This window comes from Echinops telfairi, unplaced genomic scaffold, assembly GCF_000313985.2.
Source record: "Echinops telfairi isolate 266 unplaced genomic scaffold, ASM31398v2 ScPeMD7_2;HRSCAF=8, whole genome shotgun sequence".
Classification (NCBI taxonomy): domain Eukaryota; kingdom Metazoa; phylum Chordata; class Mammalia; order Afrosoricida; family Tenrecidae; genus Echinops; species Echinops telfairi.
In genome coordinates, this window is record NW_022103898.1 from 68,889,573 (window position 1) to 68,912,649 (window position 23,077).

The 23,077-nt window shown below is 41.6% G+C and overlaps 1 protein-coding gene across 2 annotated transcripts in view; it reads left to right on the forward strand.

Annotated features, from left to right (window-relative positions):
- CUNH12orf56 (chromosome unknown C12orf56 homolog) overlaps nucleotides 1–23,077 on the forward strand; it is a 96,755-nt gene that overhangs the window by 32,030 nt on the left and 41,648 nt on the right. For both annotated transcript variants that reach the window (XM_004700806.2, XM_045292933.1), the window contains exons 2-3: nucleotides 6,680–6,839; nucleotides 14,582–14,654. In XM_004700806.2, coding sequence (XP_004700863.1) covers nucleotides 6,680–6,839; nucleotides 14,582–14,654 — 233 coding nt within the window. The remainder of the gene's footprint in view (nucleotides 1–6,679; nucleotides 6,840–14,581; nucleotides 14,655–23,077) is intronic.

Consider the following 23,077-nt stretch of genomic DNA (forward strand, 5'->3'; position numbering starts at 1 on the left):
ATTGGTCCTGAGGGGTTTATCTGTCCTGGATTTCCAGTGTTTCTAGTTCTTATCTGTAACACTGTACATCCTCTGGCCTTGCTGGATTTGTAAGGTAGAATTGGGATCATGATAGTGGGGATAAGAAGCATTAAAGAACTACAGGAAAGTTGTATGCTTCATCGGTGCTATACTGCACCCTGACTGCCTCATCTCCTCCCCGTGACCTTTCTGTAAGGGGATCCAGTTGCCTACAGATGGGCTTTGGGTCTCCACTCCACACACTCCCTCATTCACAATGATTTTTTTTGTTCTTTGATGCCAGATACCGGATCCTATATACACCTCATGATCACACAGGCTGATGTGCTTCTTCTGTGTGGGCTTTGTTGTTTCTCAACTAGATGGCCGTTTGTTTATTTTCAAGCCTTTAAGACCCCAGATGCTAAATCTTTTGATAGCCGGGCACCATCAGCTTTCTTCACCACATTTGCTTATGCACCCACTTTGTCTTCAGCAATCGTGCTGGGAAGGAAGGTGAGCATCATGGAATGTCAGTTTAATAGAACAAAGTATTCTTGTATTGAAGGAGTACTTGAGTGGAGGCCCAATGTCCATCTGCTAGCTTAATACTAGACCTGTAAATATATGCACATAGATCTATTTCTCCATAGTCATACATAATATTTATATGTGCACATGCTTGTATAAATGCCCTTGGCCTCCTAGTTCTTTCCTCTATTTCCTTTTACTTTCCTCTTATCCCACAATCATGTTCAGCCTTCATTTGGGTTTCAGTAACTCCTCTTGGCTACATTGCTCTTGATCAAGCCGTAGCAGGCCTCCTACATATTCCTCACCATCGATTTTGGATCTCTTGTTGTTCCTTTGTCCCTGGGTTAGCATCCACTTCCTTTCCCTGGCTTCCCCGCTCCCTCTCCCATGTCCATCCACTGCCCCCCCACCCCCACCCTTGGTCAGTTGTTTTCTCCTCCAGCTTGTTTATCCCACCTGTCTTATCTAGATAGATCTGCAGAGATAATAATATGCATAAAGAACAAGACAGAGCAAAACAAAGCAACAAAAGAAAAGAGCAGCAAAACCAACTACAAAAAAAAGAAAGGCCTGTAAATAGTTCAAGGTCTGTTTGTTGACCTTTAGGGGTGTTTTCCAGGTATATATAATTCTAAACTAATTTGTAACACACACAGGCCAACTCACCACTATTTTGTAATTTGCTATTTTCACTTACAACCCATCACAGACCTTTTGTATGACAATATAAATGGAAAAATTCTAAATGAATGCTTTATGTGACTCTCACTATAGTGTACTTAGAGCCCTGGTAGCATAGTGTGTAAGTGTTGGGCTGCAATCTACAAAATCAGCAGTTCAAAACCACCAGCTGATCCTCAGGAGAAAGATAGGACACTTTATTCCCGCAAAGAGTGACAATCTCTGAAACCCACAGGGCAGCCCTACCCTGTCCTATAGCGTTGCTGTGGGGCAGCATGGACTCAATGGCAGCGAGTTGACACAGTGCACTTAAAGAAAGTGTATGTTCTTTAAAATGATTAGTTTTGTTGTTGAGGATATACACAGGAAAAAAACATACACCAATTTAAGTCTCTACATGTATAATTCAGTGACACTGATTACATCCTTGAGTCGTGAAACTATTCTCGCCCTCCTTTGCTGAGTTCTTCCTTCGTCATTAGCATAAAACCACTGTCCCCTACAGTTCCCATCAGTTATGACCGGTTGCTATTGTCAACTTGATCCCACGCAGAAGATTGTAAAAGAGGACAGTGCTGAAGGCAGACATTCTTTACTAGTTCAGCCAACCTACTGTTTGGTTTTAACAAGACTTTGTGGGATATTTTTCATTTAAGGTTCAAAGATTTTTCTTAGGGTAACAGCATTAGAGGTTTCTCCTAGCTCCATGGAGTCATAAGGTCTGGATTCCATAGGAATATTTGAAATCCTGTTCTGCATTTTCTCTTTCAAAAATAGTTGTATTGGCATATACTTCACATAGAATACAATTTAATCATTCCGCCATATTAAGAAGAGTTGTGTAATGATCACCACAATCAATTTTAGAACATTTTCTTCTCATACTCATTGTTATTAGCTTCCCATTTCCCCCCCATCCTCTCCTCCATGCTCCTAGGTGGTTATTAATCTAGTTACTGGCTCTACAGATTTCCTGTCCTGGATTTCATACACAGAAAATCATACAAATCACAAACCAGCAAAAACTAACAGCAATAACTAGGCAAAATATAGGAATAGCTCAATAGAAAAGAAAGCAGAAAATATTAAAAACAGAAATAACCTTAAATGAGTCAAAAGGGAGATCAAATGATACATGGAAGAAACATACCAGCCTGTAGAATCTAAGGATTGTGAACAGTAAAATCAAATCCAAAGGAGGGAATGGCTTGAAAGCTTAAATTGTGACCACTCAGTTTGCAGAAAGCAGTGGGTGACAGTGGAAGCCCCAAATCCATTTGCAGGCTCCACACATGGATTAAGCCTCCAGTGAATTGTCTGAATATAGTCCGGGATGTAACTATCCTTGCTCTCCGACAGAAAACACTGTAAACTCAATTATGGACAGAGGTAGTTAGGTTAAAATGTAATAGTTTATCATTTTCTCCCTTTAGATCAGAAATTCACATAAAAATCTTGCTTTAAACAGTCAGAAATGGTAGCTGGGCACCATGTAGTTCTTCTGGTCTCATGCCAAAGAAGGCAGTTGTTCATTGAGGAATTTGACACATTGCATTGTTCCCTCCTATATTTCTGACTTTCCTTTTCCCTCTGTTGCTCCAGGATCAGTATTTCCTGAGTGGGCAATACCACCCCCTTGGGGGGGTGGGGGGATGGAGCACTGCCGAGACGATGGGGCGAGGACTGTAAAGCAGATACCTGTACTTTATCCTGGGTTATAGGCTATAGTACAAGCATTTTTAATTGCAAGGGGGTGCTGAGTAATTTTTTTCCAGAAAAGTGGGCAGTAGGCCAAATACATTTGGGATCTTATGCTCCAGGTAACTAGAGACCTGTTGTTGGACCTGGGATGGCCACTTGTAAACTTTTAAAACCCCAGGCACTACCCAACTAACTCAGGTGTTGAACAGAAGCACTGAGCAGGCTGTTAGGCCAGGGAGCTAGACCATCTCATGAAACATAAGCTGAAACCTGTTGTACATACATAGACTCAGCAGCGACTCCCTGCCCACCGCCCTCCCCAGTGGTTGTAAATATACCTATCACACAACTTTTGGGAAAAGTCTTTTTATATGGTCAGTGCCTGAGCCCAGCCTGGAACTTACAGTGTTCCCTAGCATCTCTCATTAAGGCAACATAAAGGCAACATGAAGACAACATCAACAACTCGACCATCATAGGCTTACTATATGACAGGCATTGGACTAAACCATTTCCGATCTTTAAATGAGGTCACAGGCATAGACAAAAAGATAATGTTCAGCTTAATAAATAGTACAGGGGTGTCTTCACTTAAAGGAAAAGGAAAAAAAGAATTCATTTTCGAAAGCCAATCTTCTCCAGTAAACATTCTTGTTGCCAGAATTCCTACATAATCTTTGACCAACCAAAAGATGAACACCCCATTGCCAGCCTTATCTTTCCAAGGTATCTAATTCCAGTTACTCTTTGTTGTCGGCATTAACTGTCATGGAGTCGGCCTCTCGACCCAAGGTGAACCATGCACTACAGAACAAAATGTTGCCCCAAACTGCGTCTTGATTAAAGGCTTTGGATTTTAGATCTTCTCTGTATCAACATGTCATAAAAACAGATAAATAACATCTAAGCAAGAGGAAAGGTATCAACAGGCAAATCCTTCAAACCATTAATTCAAGAACCGGAGGGATTCCTGTGTACCCTTTTTGTAATTACCATATTTTTACAAAAATAACATGCCTGTGAGAGCCCTAACTGCCTAATACATGAAAAACACTGTATTTAGAATTTAGGTAAAACTTTTCTCTTGTTATCTTTGGTTTTCTACGCCCCCCAACTTGGCATCTTTTAAAAAAAATCATTTTATTGGGGGCTCATACAACTCTTATTACAATCCACACATACATCCATTGTGTCAAGCACTATTGTACATTTGTTGCCATCATCATTGTCAAAACATTTGCTTTCTACTTGAGCCCTTGGTTTCAGCTTCTCATTTTTCTCCCTCCCTCTCTAGTCCCCCTCCCTCATGAACCCTTGATCATTTATAAATTATTATTATTCGGTCATACCTTACACTGTCCGACATCTCCCTTCACCCACTTTTCTGTTGTCCATCCCCCAGGGAGGAAGTTATATGTAGATCCTTGTAATCGGTCCCCCCTTTACACTCCACCTTCCTTCCACCATCCCGGTATCGCCACTCTCAGCACTGGTCCTGAAGGAATCATCTGTCCTGGATTCCCTGTATTTCCAGTTCTTATCTGTACCAGTGTACATCCTCTGGTCTAGCCAGATTTGTAAGGTAGAATTGGGATCATGATGGTGGGGGTGGGGAGAGGAAACATTTAGGAACTAGAGGAAAGTTGTATGTTTCATCATTGCTAGACTGCACCCTGACTGGCTCATCTCCTCCCTGAGACCCTTCTGTAAGGGGGTGTCCAGTTGCTTATAGATGGGTCGTTGGTCCCCAATCTGCACTCCCCATAATTCACAATGATTTGATTTTTAGTTCTTTGATGCCTGATACCTGATCCTTTCGACACCTTGTGATCACACAGGCTAGTGTGCTTCTTCCATGTGGGCTTTGTTGCTTCTGCGCTAGATGGCTGCTTGATTACCTTCAAGCCTTTAAGACCCCAGACACTATATTTTTTGATAGCCGGGCACCATCGGCTTTCTTCACTACTTTCGCTTATGCACACATTTGTCTTTCTGTACAATATAAGAAGGAAATATGAAGTACCACTAATAAATTTTAATAAATCGATTTAAAAGTCTAATTTGGAGTAATTGAAGATTGGGAGGGGGATCAATGAAAAGCTATCAAGAGCTACACAAATTCAATCTTTAAAAGTTTCTTTCAAATATATATCAAAACCAAACTCACTGGTGTCAAGTCAATTCTGACTCAGAGAGTAACATTTCCTAAAGGAGCTTCCAAGCCTGTAAATCTTTTTGGAAACAGACTCCCATACCTTTCTCCTTCAGAATTACTGCACCTTTTCATTAGCAACCACATGCTTAATCCCACTGTTCGACCAGGATTCCTTTCAATCATGTAGACACATTCAAACCAAGCTAATGAAACACAGCTCAGTATAGGTCCTCAGATGTTTTAACTAATAATAATAGTTTATAGTTTGTCAAGGAATTATTTCTGTACAGAAAAATACTTCAGGGATGCCTTGAGTTGTTTAAAATCTTTGTGTGCTTTGGAATGTTTAAATAGCCCCCCTTATTATAAAAACAAGGAACATTTATTGTAGGAAGAACAAAAGGTTCATGCATGTAAAATGTATTTAAAAAATAAACTCAACAAAACAGAACAAAAAATAAAAACTCACCAGTGCTACCACCACTGAGAGAAAACCACCATGAGCAAGATAAATAGATATTCCAGGGTTTTTAATTTGCAAATATATGCTTATAGAATTAGAATTGTGGTAAACTTCACAAAGTGTTGTCGTTTGTTTTGTAGACCTAATTCTGTATTATGAAAAGTCCCTCTTGGCTCTGTCAAGAGAAGCTATAATTTTGAATTGGGCAAAACACCCAGCGATGCCGCAGGGGAAAAGCCTGGTGTCTCCTTCTGAAAGGTTGCTGTGTTGTTACATGTCATCAGGTTGTAGCAACCTGCACACAACGGAGCGAAATGCTGCCTGCTGCTGCGCTATCCTCCCGTGCCTGAGCCCATGGACGCAGCAGCGGTGTCAGCCCAGCTCTTTTCACCATCCTTTCACTTTACCAAACAGGATAGTCTTTCTCTTCTCCGGCGACTGGTCTCTCCTGACAGTACGCCCAAAGTGTGTAGATGAAGTTTTGCCATCCTTGCCTCTAATGAGCATTCTGGCCATACTTCTTCCAATACAATTTTTTTTTCCCTTTTAGCAGTCCATGGTACTTTCAATATTCTTCCCCAGCGCCGTTATTCAAATGCATCAATTCTTCCGCAGAATTATTCAATGACCAAATTTCACATGCATATGAGACAATGGAGAATACCATAGCTTGAGTCAGGACAGGCAACTGTCTGGTGCCAAAATCTTTCAGTAGTTCAGTCTTTGCTGTTTGTATTTACAAAAATCTCTATAGAATATTTTTTACAAATAATCATGGTCTCCTACATAGAAAAATCCTAGTTTAAACCCCATTCATTGCATTTTTGAGACCTTTTGAAAAATCTATTTTCACAACAGAATTGAGGAGGACTAGATTTTAACCAACAAAAACACAGTTACTATTTATTTAGCAATCCAACAGTGGCAATAGTTTACTAGTTCTTTTGCTGAGCACATTTCTCAACTTAAAAGCAAACAAGAGGGATTGAGTCACGCAACTGTAAGAAGGGGGGAGTTGCCCCAGTTGAGAAAACAGTGTACTTTCTATTCATCCTAAGCTGTGGAGGACTGATGTTTCCAGCATTAGGTAAGCAGTTGTGTTTGTCCTCAATCAGCTCGGTTAAAATTGTGTTGTTTTTCCCCAGACTGATGACTACCCAGAATTTTTGAGTGGCCCAGACAGAGAAACCAACCAACACATCCGGATCACCTATTCTTCAACTTTGAAAAAAGAATGTGGAAAATCAAACAGTGTCAGGAAATTCCTGTTACCCTTTCAGCGTGCCATTGCTAAACACAAAATAGGTTAGTATTGTATTTCCTTCAAATGACACCCCAAAGCTTTTTATAACGCTGGAAGAAATGAACAAACAGAAAGTGTCAATGTGCTCTACATTGTGGATGACTTAGGCAATCCGTTGTCAGCAATCCAGTGGCCCGCACAGAGTTGGCCATTAAGGAAACGATGTGGGGCCCAAGTCTGACCTTTTCTGGCTACACAAGGGGGAATGGGACTCCAGCTCCACCGCTACTCAAGGATGATCCCTATGAGGCAAAGGTCAAACATTCCTCTACCTTCGATTATTCTCTACCTCATTCTCACACTGACCAGCTCTGTCATGAGACTCTTCTCTGTTGGGTTTAATAATCCATTGCAATGGCCAGACAATCCTCATGAGTATGGGGCTTTATCAGGAAAGTGAACAGGTTAGCCCAAGTCAGGATCAGATAATGTTAAGAACACAGTTATTGCATCCACAGCAGGGCCTCTTCTCAGCTAGCCTCACCGGCACATCTCTCTCTGGTCCTCGGCCTCTCAGCCACAAGTCCCCTGGCTTCTCCCTGCTTGGCCAAGTGTTACAAAATTCCTTTAGCACCGGAAATGCCAAAGGATACCCTGCTATTCATGCCAGGCTCCTGCCCGAAGGTACTCAGTGTTACTCTTTCACTGGGCTGGGAAGTCACTATTTCCTCTGATGGCCTCAGGGCTGCTCTGGTCCCTCTGCTGCCCCTGCCATACCAGGCAGATCTTGCACACACTCTGCTAGTGGCTCTTCTTTCTTGGTGTCTTGGGATTCTTCAGTGCTTGCATCTGAGATGACTCATTTTCATACCTAGCAGAACGGCATACTGACCCATCTCTAACCTAGTGTTCTCTACACCTTATTTGCTTGACCACACCCAATCATTTAGTGGGCCTTCTCAAAGCTATGCATAGAAGAGCCCTACCAAGTAATTTCATTTCACTGCTGTCATCAATAAGCATAATGGAAAGAAAAGAAGGAAAGCAAGTGAGTACATGAAATACTGGCTTCAAAACAGAGATCTAGTTGGAATCTAGATCCCATTGGATTGGTTCTTATCAGGGCTTTCTACTCCTATAAAGAGTTACAATCTCAGAAACCCACAGGGAGTTAATGAATTAAAAAAAAATTAACTGGTTTAATCATCTTCCTACAAAGCACATATTTCAAAGAAAAACCTGGAACAAAACAAACAAACAAACAAACAAACAATCAGAAAGAAAAACCTGGAGAAGAAAAGCAAATGAGTAACTGGAAAAATGGTGAAACTGGCTTCAGAGCAGGCTAATATTCATCTCTGAGTTTTGGGCCTTCTCCCATAGTCCTACCTTGCTAATCATCTCAAGATTCATGTTGAGAACCTACTTATCCCTAACAACCATGTTGCACATGGAATTGAAAGATAACGGAATTTGTCCACAAACTTTTGGAAACACCTCAACCCCCTTGTGAGCAGCCCTGGAGGGTACCTGTCTCTGTAGTTGGCTGCGGGTGACAAGCCGACTCTGGCCTCCGCTAAGCGCTCACTGGCTGGTGTGTAACCTTCCACAAGTTGCTTACCCATTGTCAGCCCCAGCTTTCTCATCTCTCTCTTTTTTTCCCCCAATAGGAGTGGAAAGCCTCATCTTTCTCCAGAGGAGAGGTGGGTGGTTTTGAGCTGCTGACCTTGTGGTTAGCAGCCCAATGTGTAACCATTACACCACCCAAGGCTCTCTCTCATCTCTATGATGAGCTACACAGGGTTGTCGTAAATGAAGTCACGGGGGAGGGGCTGTCCACCCAGCTGAAAACCAGTCTGACAAAGTGATTATCCCCTTAGCATGAAAGAACAGGGAGGCGGGAGGTCTAAGTGGCTCACGGGTGGGGACTTCGACACTGGCCAACTCCTCCACTCTCCACCACGCTTCATACCAAGTCAGACCCAGAGCCTCTTGATGGAATACGTTTCCCGGTGTGGGAAAAGCGTCCAGTGTTTTGTAGCTCTCGGAGACACATTTCCTCAAGGACTCTAGGGCGTGGCAACTGTAGAAGACCTTGTAATTAGCACACTTATTAAATCCCTAGAGGCTCTCCGGGTCCCTTGCTGTACTAATTAGGATATTTAACGGGTGTTGGTTGCCCTAAATGCATATTTATTCTTGTCCACAAGCATAATTATCTGTGTTTTTTTCTTTCTAGCATATGTGAGGTGAAAACACACATCAAAGAAGCCAATTACACATAGACATTTTATAAAATATGAATGCCTAAGAAACTTGGCAAATGGTGTAAAAGCAGTGATTTAAGCAAATAAATAAATAAAAACGCCAACCCCCAAACTTAGTTGGTGTTCACGTGCACATCCGCATGGCCATCCATAAAATTATCATCCCTAACCCATTCTTTAGCTTCCATCCCTAAAGGTGTCATTTTTTATTTTCCTTGAGGATTTTGGAAAAACAGAACCAAAGAGACACAACATACATGATAGAATTAAAAAAAACCCTCCCTTCCTACATGTCAACACTGATGCACCTGATGCTGCCAGTTCTACCCCAAGCTGCTGGTCTACCCACCTCCCCCCCCTCCCCCACGCCCTCTGCCAATAGTTAGCTGCTACTGCAGATCCAGGGTCCTGGGGTTGTGCTAATGGCCACTCTGTGCTATGTGGCCCAGAAGTGTCACAGACAGACTGTAACGTGTCTGCCCATCTCTTTGAAGAGGCAATTACTAAAACCCTTTATGTTAGTGGCGGTGATGTCATGCCTAGAAAATTAGCAAGCGATAACTACTGAGCACATTTAGATAAACATAATTGTTAGGGCTGACTTCAAGCCTCTTGGGTGACAGCCTGGGGAATATTTATGTCATGTGGTGAAAGCGTGCTCACTCCAATCAACTAGATCCACCTGAACAAAGAGAGCTCAACACGAATCATCTATGGTCAAAATACTTAAAGGTTGAATAGGATTCACTAGGCCAACCTCTTTTCTTGCCCAGTTGAGAAGGAGAGACTTTTCTCCGCAGTATACCTGCGGGGAAACCTGGGGCTGCTGCCGTGCAGAACTGCGGAAGGCAGCGGGCTTTTGCTGTTGTTTCAGGCTTAGCCCTAGCCCTTATCTGAGGGGATATTCAAAAGTTGGTGGAAAATTCCATTGTCTTTTAGTTCCATGTATCCATGCACTTTTGGAGGCCTCTTCATATGGGCCACAGTTAAGATCTTGAATTGTGATGTTTATGTCTAGATGAAGGATAGTGATGGAGCTCTGGGTGGACAGTTCTGACAGGAACAGGAGGACAGTAGTGAACTGTATTGGTAGTGAAGCTCTTGAATGGATTGAGTTGTTAGACCCTTGGGTTTTATATTGCTACTCACATGGTAGGCATCCGCTCCCTGTTGCTAACGAGAAGTTGAAATGTGGCTAGTTCTACAGTGAAAGTGAATTTTATTTTAATTCCTTTGAACCTAAATAGCTGTAGGTCACTCAAAAACCCACTCCTCGCAAGTCCCTCTGACTAGAGTGACCCAAGAGCCCAAGCAGAACGGTCCCAGAGGGTTCCCGAGGCTCTCAGGCTTTACGGAAGCAGAGGCCCTCGCCTTTGCACTGCAGAGCTCTTGGGGGTCCAAACCACCGAGCCTTCGGCCTGCTGGTGGGCTCCATAAATGGCCAGTGACTACCCTATCGGTTACTATAATTCTAGAATTGCAAGAGACCTCAAAAACCTTAGTAGTACATTTTGAAATATTAGCATGACGTGAACTAGACCAATCCTCAAATGAGACTGAACGATGGTTAATTTAATGAAATATAAACAAAATGAATGTTTTTATATGTATATGTCTAAACTATAAGATGCATATCTGTAGGTAGACACAAACAAAAAACCAGACCAAACTCACTGCCGTTGCTCTGATGCCGACTCACAGTGCCCCTATAGGATAGCGTAGAACTGCCCCTGTGAGTTTGAGACAGTAACTCTTTACAGGAATAGGATCAAATTCCATTTTTCATTTCTTTTTTCTTCTCTAATTCCATTTTTCTATGAACTTTTGGAAGCCCCTTTTAAATAGATAATTGTCTATAGCTAGGCATAGCTGGATCTACAAGGGACTTCAAAAAATTCGTAGAAAAATGGAACTAGATGATAATGGAATTTTCCACAAATGTTTTGAAACCATTTTGTCTACAGTGTAAGTCAAAAAGTATTGCTACTCGGGTTCCGATTCATATGTGCACAGGTTTATTCCAAACAAAACTTATTTAAGCATGTCTTTGTGATTCATGGATGGCTGCAGACACGTTTTGTATTTGTCTTAGTCTCATTAGAGTTCCGTTTAAAAAAACACAAGGCCAATCAAAACAGTAGCTTCCAAACTCCTCCACGGGGCCAGTTAAATTCATGATGGTTGTGGCAACTGGTTTTTTTTTTAATCTGAAGTGGTATCTTTGTAGATTTTCTTGAAGTACACAGGCCAATCATAGAAGATTATTATGAAAAAAATGTAAGAAAACTGACAGTTGGATTCGTGAGGAAAAGGCCAGGACAATTGCACCATGGATTTTCCCCTCACAGTGCACTTACTTGATCTTTGAAGGTGGTAAGGATCGTCCTAAGAGGATTTCAGTGGGAAACATTACCCCACGCACCCTACAGCCCTGATAGTGCCCCTTCAAACTTCTTCCCACTCCCCGAACTCAGAGAACACTTAGAAGGAGTGCTATTTGTGCCCTGTAAGCAAGCCTGGCGAACGTGTCTTGTTGGCACGATGTGAGTGGAAGAGTGCAGAATTCTTCAGAGAGGGTCACAGAGGGGAAGCCCTGCCTTCGGAAATATGCAGATCTAGCTGGATGGGATCTTGAGCAGCAACTTCACATTTTGGTGTTTATGTTGACTAAAGGTTTCTGTGGTTTTGTAACAATCATTTTGGACTTCTCATATATCCTAGACTCTGTCCAGTGCTGTTGTGAGTCCAACTAGAACAATAAGGTATGTTCCGAAGAGCATGGCTTAGAGCCTCAGGTTTAGAGGGTACTTGTCACACATGACATACCAGAACCTCTTGCAGTAAAGAAAGTAGCCGCGGGTGTTCATGGGGCCCCTCCTAGGAATGTTCTCAACTGGCTAGTGCAGCGCAACACGCCATCAGATCTGCATTGTGACAAATGGCTGAAGGATGTTCCAATTCAGCCACTGAAGAAGAGAGTAGACTGTGCACAGGGGAGACTATGGTGCTGCATAACTCCACGTTCTTGTTATTATTGTGCATACTCCCAACATCCTGAAGAGTAGACATACCAGCAAGTGAAAAGAGGTCTACCTGTACTACAATTCTGAGCCGAGAGCAAAGAGGAGCCTAAGATTCTCCACGCCATTGTTACAAATTAAAATCTAGAGCGAATACGAGGCAAGGTAATAAAACTGTTTTGTTACAATTGTTCAATGTTGTCATAGAAAGGGAAAACTCAAGAGTCGTGAGCTCAGTTGGGATCAGGTGTAAGAGACAAGTTAAACCTAGGTATAGGTTGACTGCTTGGTAATACCAGCTTCCTAATAGTTAAGGCTCAGTGATCTCTACCAAGAAAGTGCTAATATGCTCCATTTTATTCCAGTAATAATCGAAGGTATTATTTATACCATAATTCCAGACTCACTGCGATTGATTCGATTACATAAGAAGCAAAAGACCCCAGTTATCATAGACTCTTCTAATAGTAGGCATGTCACAGATGTTGACTATGTATATTTACTTAGTACCAACATATATGAATATACATAGTCAACATCTGTGACATGCCTGCTATTAGAAGAGTCTGATGATTGTGAGCTTAAGCACTTATGTAAGCATTCTTAGTTTGCAAGTAGGGAAAAAAAAAGATTCTCAGAATTTATTGTAAGGATTTTGTCTTTGGGTGGAAGTAAAAGAAGGAACTTCTCTGTCATGCCAAATCCTGGAAGGCCAGAAACCTTCCCCTTGGGTCTTGATATTACTATATTTTCAGTTCCAAAGACTTGTAGCTTGCCTCTACCTCCAAATGTCAGAAATTCAAGGGAAGACAGTGATGGGCCCAGAGTGAGTCAGAAGTCCCTAAACCAGTCAGCTATGTCCTGGATAGGGTTGGGGTCTGAACTCAAAGTGCCTACAATTTGTAGTGCTTTAAAAACAAAAAGAATTAACATGATCACCAATGTTTATTGCAGCAATATTCATAGTAGCAAAAGATGGAAAGACCTTAAATAGCCATCAACAGATGAATGGATATACAAAGTGTAGTACTTACAGGCCATGACATGCTATTCAGCCATAGCAGGACATGAAGCCCAGATACATGCTACAGCATGGAGGAGAAGTGACAATGCCATGCCGAGTGACATAAGTCCATCACAAGGAGACACAGACTGGGTGATTTCACTTATATGAAATATCTGGAATCTGCAAGGACATAGAAACCAAAGCTTATTAGTGGTTACCAGGGACTGGCAGGAGGGATGGAAAAGGGACAACTTTGCTTTGGGGACATGCATCTTCTGTCAAAGGTAATGGAAATTTTTGGAAATGGATAATTATGGTGGCCACACAACATCTTGAACACAAAATCACTGAATAGTACTGTGAAGAACCTAGAAATACCTAAACACAAGATGCTGGCTGCATCTAGCTGAGAAGCAACAAAGCCCACATGGAAGAAGCACACCCGCCTGTGCGATCACGAGGTGTCAAAGGGATCAGGTATCAGGCATCATCAGAACAAAAAATCATGTCATTGTGAATGAGTGGGAGTGCAGAATGGAGACCTAAAGCCCATTTGTAGGCCACTGGAGATCCCCTTACAGAAGGGTTTTGGGAGGAGATGAACCAGTCAGGGTGCGATGTAGCAACGATGAAACATACAACTTTCCTCTAGTTCCTAAATGCTACCTCCTCCCCCACTATCATGATCCCAATTCTACCTTACAAATATGGCTAGACCAGAAGACGTACACTGGGACCTGGAAACACAGGGAATGCAGGGCAGATGATCCCTTCAGGACCAGTGGTGTGAGGCGATATTGGGAGGGTAGAGGGAGGGTGGGTTGGAAAGGGGGAACCGATTACAGGATCTACATGTGACCTCCTCCCTGGGGAACGGACAACAGAAAAGTAGGTGGAGGGAGACACCGGACAGGGCAAGATATGACAAGATAATAATTTATAAATTATCAAGGGTTCATGAGGGAAGGGGGAGCGGGGAGGGAGGGGAGAAAATGAGACCTGATGCCAGGGGCTTAAGAGGAGAAGAAATGTTTTGAGAATGATGAGGGCAATGAATGTACAAATGTGCTTTACACAATTGAAGTGTGTATGGATTGTGATAAGAGTTGCATGAACCCCTAATAAAGCAATACAAAATAAAGATCTGGCTGCACTCTAGGGCAACCTGGACAGAAGAGACCCAAATACAGCATGCACAGCTCCTTTGCAAAGGGAAAGTAAGACAAAGAAAAGAAGAGTCCGTGGTCTTAAATGATTGTGATTAAAATGCATTTTCTTAGTGATTTTCATGAAAACCGTTGACCATGTGAACATATTGTCAGCTTAAGCTTCAGTGGCCCTCACTTTCGATGGTTCCCCTCAAAGTCTAACTTATCACTTTAGACATGTCCGTGTTTGTGGGGATTTATGGAGACCCATCAAGTCAGTACCTGGGATAGGACTTCTTCATGAACTCAGCCAAAGTATGTATTTAATGACCAAGTAATTTAAAAAATTTTAATGTTTTTTAGTTAAGGAAAAGAATAATGGCTCCGTTTTTGGAAGACTTAAAGAGCCTAGAAGTCTGAATGAATCATTTCTGAGGTAAGATTTTTGCTTGCTAACTAACTCGCTTTCCATTTCAGTTTGCTTTCCCTCTGCTAAGGGCACTGAACTGAATTCTCATGCATGTAATAACGAATGCTTTGATTTCCACAGAGGGAAATTAAATTCAAAACCAGGTCGATTACTCACCACCACGGACCTCCAGTCAATCCAGACCCCATAGAGGGTTTCTGAATCGACAAATCTTTACAGGAGCAGAGAGACTCATCTTTCTCCACAGAGCGCATGGGGGGCTTGAGCCGCCTGTACGACCGTTCGCGGACAATGCTGAACCCACACCATCACTTTGGCTCCTTAGTTAGTCAGATAGTAAAGTACACTTTTTCTCATTTCAACTGAATAGATAGTTGTCACTATATAAGTAAATAATTGACTAAGTTAAAAGACATATTTTAACATCTGGGTCTATATAGGGTACTGTATTAGGCACGATAATGGATACAAATATGAGTTCCTATTATTCTGAAGCTGGTTCTAACCAGGATATATGGAATTTGCATATGCTACATATATACTACAAAGTGTACATGTTAAGTGTCATTAATGAATTTGAGCACATTGTGAAAAGCTACAATGTTGGATTACAGTTGGTAAAGGCCTGATGTGTTTTTCCACGTGAAGATGGGGATCTATTAGTTGAAGAGAATAATAGAAGCTAAGATAAAACCCAAAATTCAAATTCTGACCCAGAGCAACACAATGTAGGGATTTTGAGACTGTCACTACTTACAGGAGCCAATGGGGTTCCTTAGAAACTAAGACAGAAGCAAGGAAATTGACCAAGTACTAGGGACAGTGAGTAGTCCGATGTGATTTAAAAACAGAACACGACTACCATGTACAAGATTAGAAAGTGAAACTGGGCCCATACTTAGAGCTCCTCAAAAGTCTTAAAGACCAGACATACCACCAGCAATTATATCTCTTGTTCCAAGTCTCCTTCTAAGTCCAGCTTGCATTTGTGTTAATGTACTTAAAAAATTATCTCTAGCAAAATTTTACTTGCATATGATGTTAATGAGATGGTGTGATAATTTCTGTATTCTGTTGGATCACCTTCCTTTAGAATGAGCAGAAATATAGATCCCTCCTAGTTGGTAGCCATCTTCCAATTTATTTTTCTTTTAAATCATTTTATTGGGGGCTCATACAACTCTTGTCACAATCCATATATACATCCATTGTGTAAAGCACATTTGCACACTCGTTGCCCTCATCATTCTCAAAATATTTGCTCTTCACTTAAGCCCCTGGCATCAGCTCCTCATTTTCCCCCCTCTCCTCCCCTCCCTCATGAACCCTTGACAATTTATAAATCATTATTTTGTCATATCTTACAGTGTCCGACATCTGCCTTCACCCATTCCAAATTTTTAAACATAGATGAACAAGTGTTTCCAGCATTGTAATATGTTTGTTAAAGCCCCTCAGTTGGCTCCATCCATTCCTGGAGCCTTGTTTTCAGCTTGTGTTTTTGCCTTGATGCTGGAAGCCAGAATTTCAAATAGCAGAAGGGCCCTGCACGGTGGGCAGATTTCAGCAGAGCATCCAGACTTAGACAGACTGGGAAGAAGCCCCCGGTGATCTACCTCTAAAAACATTTGGACAGTGAAAATCTTATGGATGGCAGCAGAATATTGATAAAATGCTGGAAGACATGCCCTGCAGGCTAGAAGAGATTCAAATTATGACTGTGGGGAGGTTGCCTGCTGAAAGCAAAGTTGACCGTAGTAATACGGTTAGAGTAGAGCTTTCAAGACTTTCATTTGTTGATGTGGAACAGTTCCAAACATCCATTAATAATGAGAATATGGCATGGATAAAATATGAATCGAGGGAAACAGGAAGCTGTTAAAATGAAATAAAACACGTGAAGCCCCATATCCTAGGCATTAGTGAGCTGAAATGGACTGGTGTTGGCCACATTGAACTGGACAAACATGTGACCTATTATTCTGAGAGAGACACATTGAAGAAGGATGGTGTCCAATTTATCATCAGAAAGCGCCTTTCAAGCACTATTCTGAAATACAGTGCTGCCAGTGACAGGATAATATCCATATATTCCTACAAGGAAGACCAATCAAAATGACCACTACTCAAATTACACACCCGCCTCTAAGGGCAGTCAAAGGCACTGAAAATATTTGACCAATTTTGGCTGTTTGAATTGGTCCGTTTAGTAACACAAAATTAAAATGGTGTCCCCCAAAGTGGGCTTTCTAGTTTGACAGTCATGAAAGCCAGAAGCCCCAAGAGGAGAGTTCTATTGGTAGACATTTTGTTTTATAGCTTTATTGAAGTGTAAGTGGCATATCACAGACTGTCTAATCTGATACATTTGGAGATGTATATATACCCATTAAACCAGCAGTTCAATTAAGTTAGGGAATATCTTTATCGTCCCTACCCAGCACAGTAAACTATTACTTTTTTTTAACTATTACATGCTTTTTATTTAGTAATTCATTCATAGACTTCAAAGATACAATACAGGTAACTTACTTTTTTTGGTTTATATTCAGGCTGTTTTGGTTTCCTGCAAGCTATTAAAAAATATTTTTTTAGATTTTTGTTTTGTTTTGTTTTTTAATCGCTTTATTAGGGGTTCATACAACACTTATCACAATCCATACATACATCATTTGTGTAAAGCACATTTGTACACTCATTGCCTTCATCAGTCTCAAAACATTTGCTCTCCACTTAAGCCCCTGTCATCAGGGCCTCATTTTTGCCCCCTCTCCCACCCACTCCCCGCTCCCTCATGAACCCCTGATAATTTATAAATTGTTATTTTGTCATATCTTGCCCTGTCCGACATCTCCCCTCACCCACTTTTCTGTTGTCCATCCCCCAGGAAGGAGGTCACATGTAGATCCTTGTAATTGGTTCCCTCTTTCCAACTCACCCTCCCTCTACCCTCCCAGTATCGCCACTCACAACACTGGTCCTGAAGGGATCATCCGCCCTGGATTCCCTGTGTTTCCAATTTCTATCTGTACCAGTGTAGATCCTCTGGCAAGGTAGAGTTCAGATCATGATAGTGGGGAGGGGGGGGGAAGCATTTAGGAACTAGAGGAAAGTTGTATTTCTCATCATTGCTACATCGCACCCTGCCGGCTCGTACTATTTTTAAAATTTCTGATGAATGACTACTTCTATATAAAAGAAAATAAAAAGTTCTCTGAAATTTTGTGCCAGCAACATAAACTTTGGTACAAAAAATTAGTAAAATACACAATATGATTTCACTATTACAAGTAACCCAACACATAAGAAGTTTAAGAGTTAAAAATGAGAAAATCCCCAATCCAGTGTTTGAGTCAGTAAGTGTGCCAAGGCATCTAACAACATCCCTCCTCCTTGCTGTCTCTTAGTTTTGGTGATATGAGTGATGAATTAGTGTTACCTTCTTAATTATTAAATAAATGTTCTTCTTTTGATAATTTGACATATTGATACACAAATATGATTAACATAACACTAGCTTGCCAATGACAAAAATAAAGTGCTCATAAACTCCAACAAATCAATATTTTCAGAAGCTAAACAAACTTTACAACGACTCTAAATGAGATTAACTAGTGTCCTCACATTTTATTTGTGCAAGGGATAAACACATACACACTGTACAGTTTGGAAGTAATTAGGGCAACTGTAGGGCACATCTCATTTGTTTTCAATCTCAGGGCTCACTGTCGTTCACTACCTAATGACTGTGTCTAATGTGAACAGCAAGGAGATTACTTTGAAGATTAAGGTGTGCCTGACCCAGCCATTGATATTTTCAATTGCCTCATATCATGTGAGAGTTGGACATTGAATAAGGAAGACTGAAGTAGAATCAAATCATTTGACTTATAGTGTTGTTGAACAATATTGAAAGTACTACGGACTGTCAAAAGGACCAACAAATCTGTCTTGGAAGAAGTACAGCCAGAGTGTTCCTTAGAGGCAAGGATGACAAGACTTCATTCCATGGACATGTCAGGAGAGACCAATCCCTGAAGAAGGACATCATGGTTGGTAAAATAGAGGGTCAGCAAAAAAGAGGAAGACATAGTGGTTCCATCGATGGACTGAAACGTGAGAACAACCGTGAGGAGGGCACAGCGCCAGACAGTGCTTCATTCTGTTGTACACAGGGCCACGCTGAGTCAGCACAACTCAACTGCACCAAACAACAGCAACGACAACAACAAAAACACCCTGTGTGGAAAATGTTTCATATGTTTTGTCCAATTTCATTGGTGTCTCAGGTGGGAGGGTAAATCTGGTCCCTGTTTACCTGACTTAACTATAAACAGAAGAAAACTATAGAATCTAAACTTGTTCCAGCTTATATGGAAGAGAGAGTGTTTGAGTAGGTATCAGATCTTCTCTGGAGCCAGTAATGTTTCCATAATTTTCATAAAACAAAGTCTTTTGTTATATATATTTATGTATATATATACATATAAATATATATATATAACTGTAATCAACAAATTTGTTGGCATCTAGTTATTTTCTTAGAATAGATTCTGGGAGAACATATGCACTGGTACAGATAAGAGCCCGCAACACAGGGAATCCGGGACAGATAAACCCCTCAGAACCAATAATGAGAATAGAGATACCAGGAGGGGAAGGGTAAAGTGAGGGGAGAAAGGGGGAATCAATTATGAGGATCAACATATAACCCCCTCCCAGGGGGCTGAACAACAGAATAGTGGGTGAAGGGAGACAGTGGATGATGTAAGATATAAAAATAATAATTGAGAATTTATCGGGGGTTTATGAGAGAGGCAGGGTGGGGGGTAGGGGAAAATGAGGAGTTGAAATCAAGGGCTCAAGTAGGAGAATGCTTTGAAAATGATGGCAACACATGTACAAATGTGCTTGACGCAATGGATGAATGTAGGCGGCTATCACCAGGGAGGTTGAGGGAAATAAGGAGCTAATAATGATGAGTGCAAGAAGGAAGAAAATGTTCTAAAATTTATTGTAATAATGATTGTACATCTCTTCTTGATGTGAATGGACTATTGAATTGCATACTATGCTAATTGAATGTCAATAAAACTGTTGGGGGGAAATGCTAACAGCAATTACTCCTTAAAAAAAAAAAAGAGCTGTAAGAGCCCCCAATAAAAGTTTGTTTTTTTTTAAAGAATAGATTTTGGGAGGGAATTATTGGCTTAAAGCTTTGAATATTTTCAAGGCTCTTGTTCCATATTGTCAAATTGGTTTTCAAAAACATGTCAATTTATAATCTCAGCACTAGCGTTTGAAAGTCAGTTTCATTCAACACCCCACAAATGGATGTGACTGCTGTTAGTGGCCATAGAATTGATTCTGATTTATGGAGACCCCACGGCTGCAGAGAGAACAGATCCCCAGATCATTCTCCAAGGCCCCTTGGGTTTATTTGTGATGACTTGGGAGTTGTTTTCTGTTTGCTGGCACACATAGACTGTTTTTTATGGTGGCTTCCAAAAAAAAACAAACCCGCTGCCATCAAGTTGATTCCAACTCATAGTGACTTTATAGGACAGGGCAGAACTGCTCTTATGAGACTAGAACTGTTTACAGGAGTAGAAAGCCCCATCTTTCTCCTGCAGAGCAGCTGGTAGATTCAAACTACTGACCTCGTGGTTAGCAGCTCAATGCCTAACCCATTATGCCAGCAGTGCCCCTTTTTGCTCCTTTTTCATGGTGTCATGGGGGAAGGCTATTAGAGATCCTAGGGAATGAGGGCCACCAAAGCTCCCTTTTGGCTTGGCCTCTGCCCTTTTGAATCTACTGTTCAATTAAACATTCCAACTCCAGTTCTATAGAATAATGCAGATCATTGCCCAGCTTAGAAGTTCCCCATTACCAAAGATTCACATATACCTTTTACAAATGATGAAACCACATCGTTTTAGAAAACTTTGTAAGAGAAGTTTAAGTATCAAAAGAAAGATTCGTTAGAGAAATCAATTGAATAGGTGAGCTCATTTCCCCAGAATTCCCACTGTTTGGTGTTAGATTGGCTAAGGGAACTTACATTTGCTCCTCAGCCAGAATCTGGGACATTGACTGCTGCTTCTTAATGTCATGTTACTGCTTTGAGATTAGTCTGCACTGTTTCAGCACATGCTGACTAGACCATGTGACGAGCCAGCCCAGGTCCTCTGGGGTGAAGGAATCAAGCTCACCTGCGATAACGGCAGAAATCCATGGTTTTCAAATCCTGGGGGAACAAAGCATCAGCATCTCGTGGAGGCTCAGGGAGAACAGATTTCTGTGCTTCTCCCCAGACAACTGATTCCAAAGCTTCAGAGGTGGACCGGCAATTTATGTGCTGTAGCTCCTTAGATGATTCTGTTACCTAACTCCCAAGGTTTGGGAATTAAGATCCTAGTACCGGCTTAAGAAACCCTGTGGCTCAGTGGGCTAAACTGTGGGTTGTTAATCACACGGTTGACAGTTCAAATCCACCAGCTACTCCCTGGGAGAAAGATGAGGCTGTCTTCTCCTGTAAAGATTCACAGTGTCAGAAACTTAAAGGAGCAACCCGGTGCTTGGCATCAGTGACATGGACTCAAAGGCAGTGAGTTGAGTACAAGCTGATACCATCACTCATCTACACTATTGCAGGGCCTCTAACCTCTCCTTCCCCACCTAAATCCATTATCCATCCTAAGACTGAGGATCTAGACATCGTTTTGTTTGTTTGTTTGTTTGTTTAAGGCCTTCTAATGGTATCTCATTGCATAGAAAGAAAAACTTTTACCATGTCTATACGTCTGAACAAGACCTGGGCCTTGCTTCCCTTGCCAGCTTTTAATTGAAGTCACATTACCCCTTGCTCACCAGTGTAGTCACACGAGCAGAACGCCTTAATCTCTTTCCAGCTCAGCCTTTGTGCTCCCGTCCCCTCTTAACCCCCATGGCCAGTTTAGCATCCTTATGACATTAGATTGTGATGCTCTTAATTGTACACTGTTATAAAAATGCTGTGTGGTGTTGGTAAGAGCCATCAAGTTGGCATGACTAAACCTGCTGCATCCTGAGACGTCCTTACAATTGTTGCTGTGTTGAGTCCTTTCTTGCAGCCGCTGTGTCAGTCCACCTCATTGAAGGTTTGCTTGTTTTTTGATTTACCGAAAGGAAGCTTGGTGGCGTAGTGGTAATGTGTTGACCTGCTAACTGCAAAGCCAGCAGTTTGAAACCACTAGCTGCTCTTTCGGGGGAAGATGAGGCTTTCTCATCCTGTCAAGAGTTATAGTCTAGCAGTTCTGCCCTGTCCTATCGGGTTGGTATGAGTTGGCATTGACTTAAGGGCAGTGAGTTTACTTTACCAAGCATGATGTCCTTTTCCAGGGAGTGGCCTCTCATGCTACCATGCTCAGCCTCCCTCCCCCAATCCCTCACCTCCACGTTTCTATTAGGAAACCTGTTCTTAAGCGCTGCTAAGTGGACTGTGACTCCTAGTAACCCTATGCACACAAGAACAAAAGGGAACGTACAGCCGAAGGAGCAGGGACGGGGGTGGGAGAGGACAAATAAACCAACCCACAACATCAAGCAAGAAGGTGAAGCCTAATCTATTTCTTTAATGCGAAGCTTTTCTTGGCAGAAAGAAGAACAGGCTAGCAGTGTTATTCTTCTCTGCACTGTAGGCTCTGGAGTCACACTGCTGAACTTCAAATCCTCACTCGGGCTGTTTGTTTAGTCTTCCCAGGCTTCACTCTCTTTAGGGTAAGACGGCCCTCACAGCAGTACCTGTCCCACAGAAGCACTACCTACCTAAGGGATAACTGGTAGATACACGTAAAGTACCCAAGCTGCACCCAGTACTTAGTGCTGACGAAGAAGCTAGTCATTGAGGAATAACACAACCTCCTCCAAATCTTGAGTCATGATCTAGGGCAAAATGATATTCTACTTTTTCTTTTTCTTTTTTAATTCTACTTTTTCTAGTCACTAATGTTACTGTAATATGAAAAAGAATAGAAATGCTATACAATAATATGATGACACGAATATATATGAAGTGCAATCTATTTCAATTTTCTAAGTATTTCTTATGCAATGCATTGTTTTAGTTCTATTGGAGGACCAAGTCTTGTGTTCATGTAAATATATTATGCATATAAGTACTCAAGAGAAAACATTCAAGACCTCCCACAGCTATCCTTAGAATAAAGTCTTTATTTCTTGATATTTCCCCAAATCAACTCTGAAAACAGTTAACTGATTTATTCTCTCCTGTTTTGTTATTGTCTTGAGTCCTGGGGGCAGAGTGGATTTGAAATCTGAACCGGCTGGGGAGAAAGATGAGGCTGTTGACTCCTGTAAAGATTGACAGCCCCAGAAACCCAAAGGGGCACTTCTGCTCTGTCCTGTAGGGTTGCTATGAGTCAGATTTG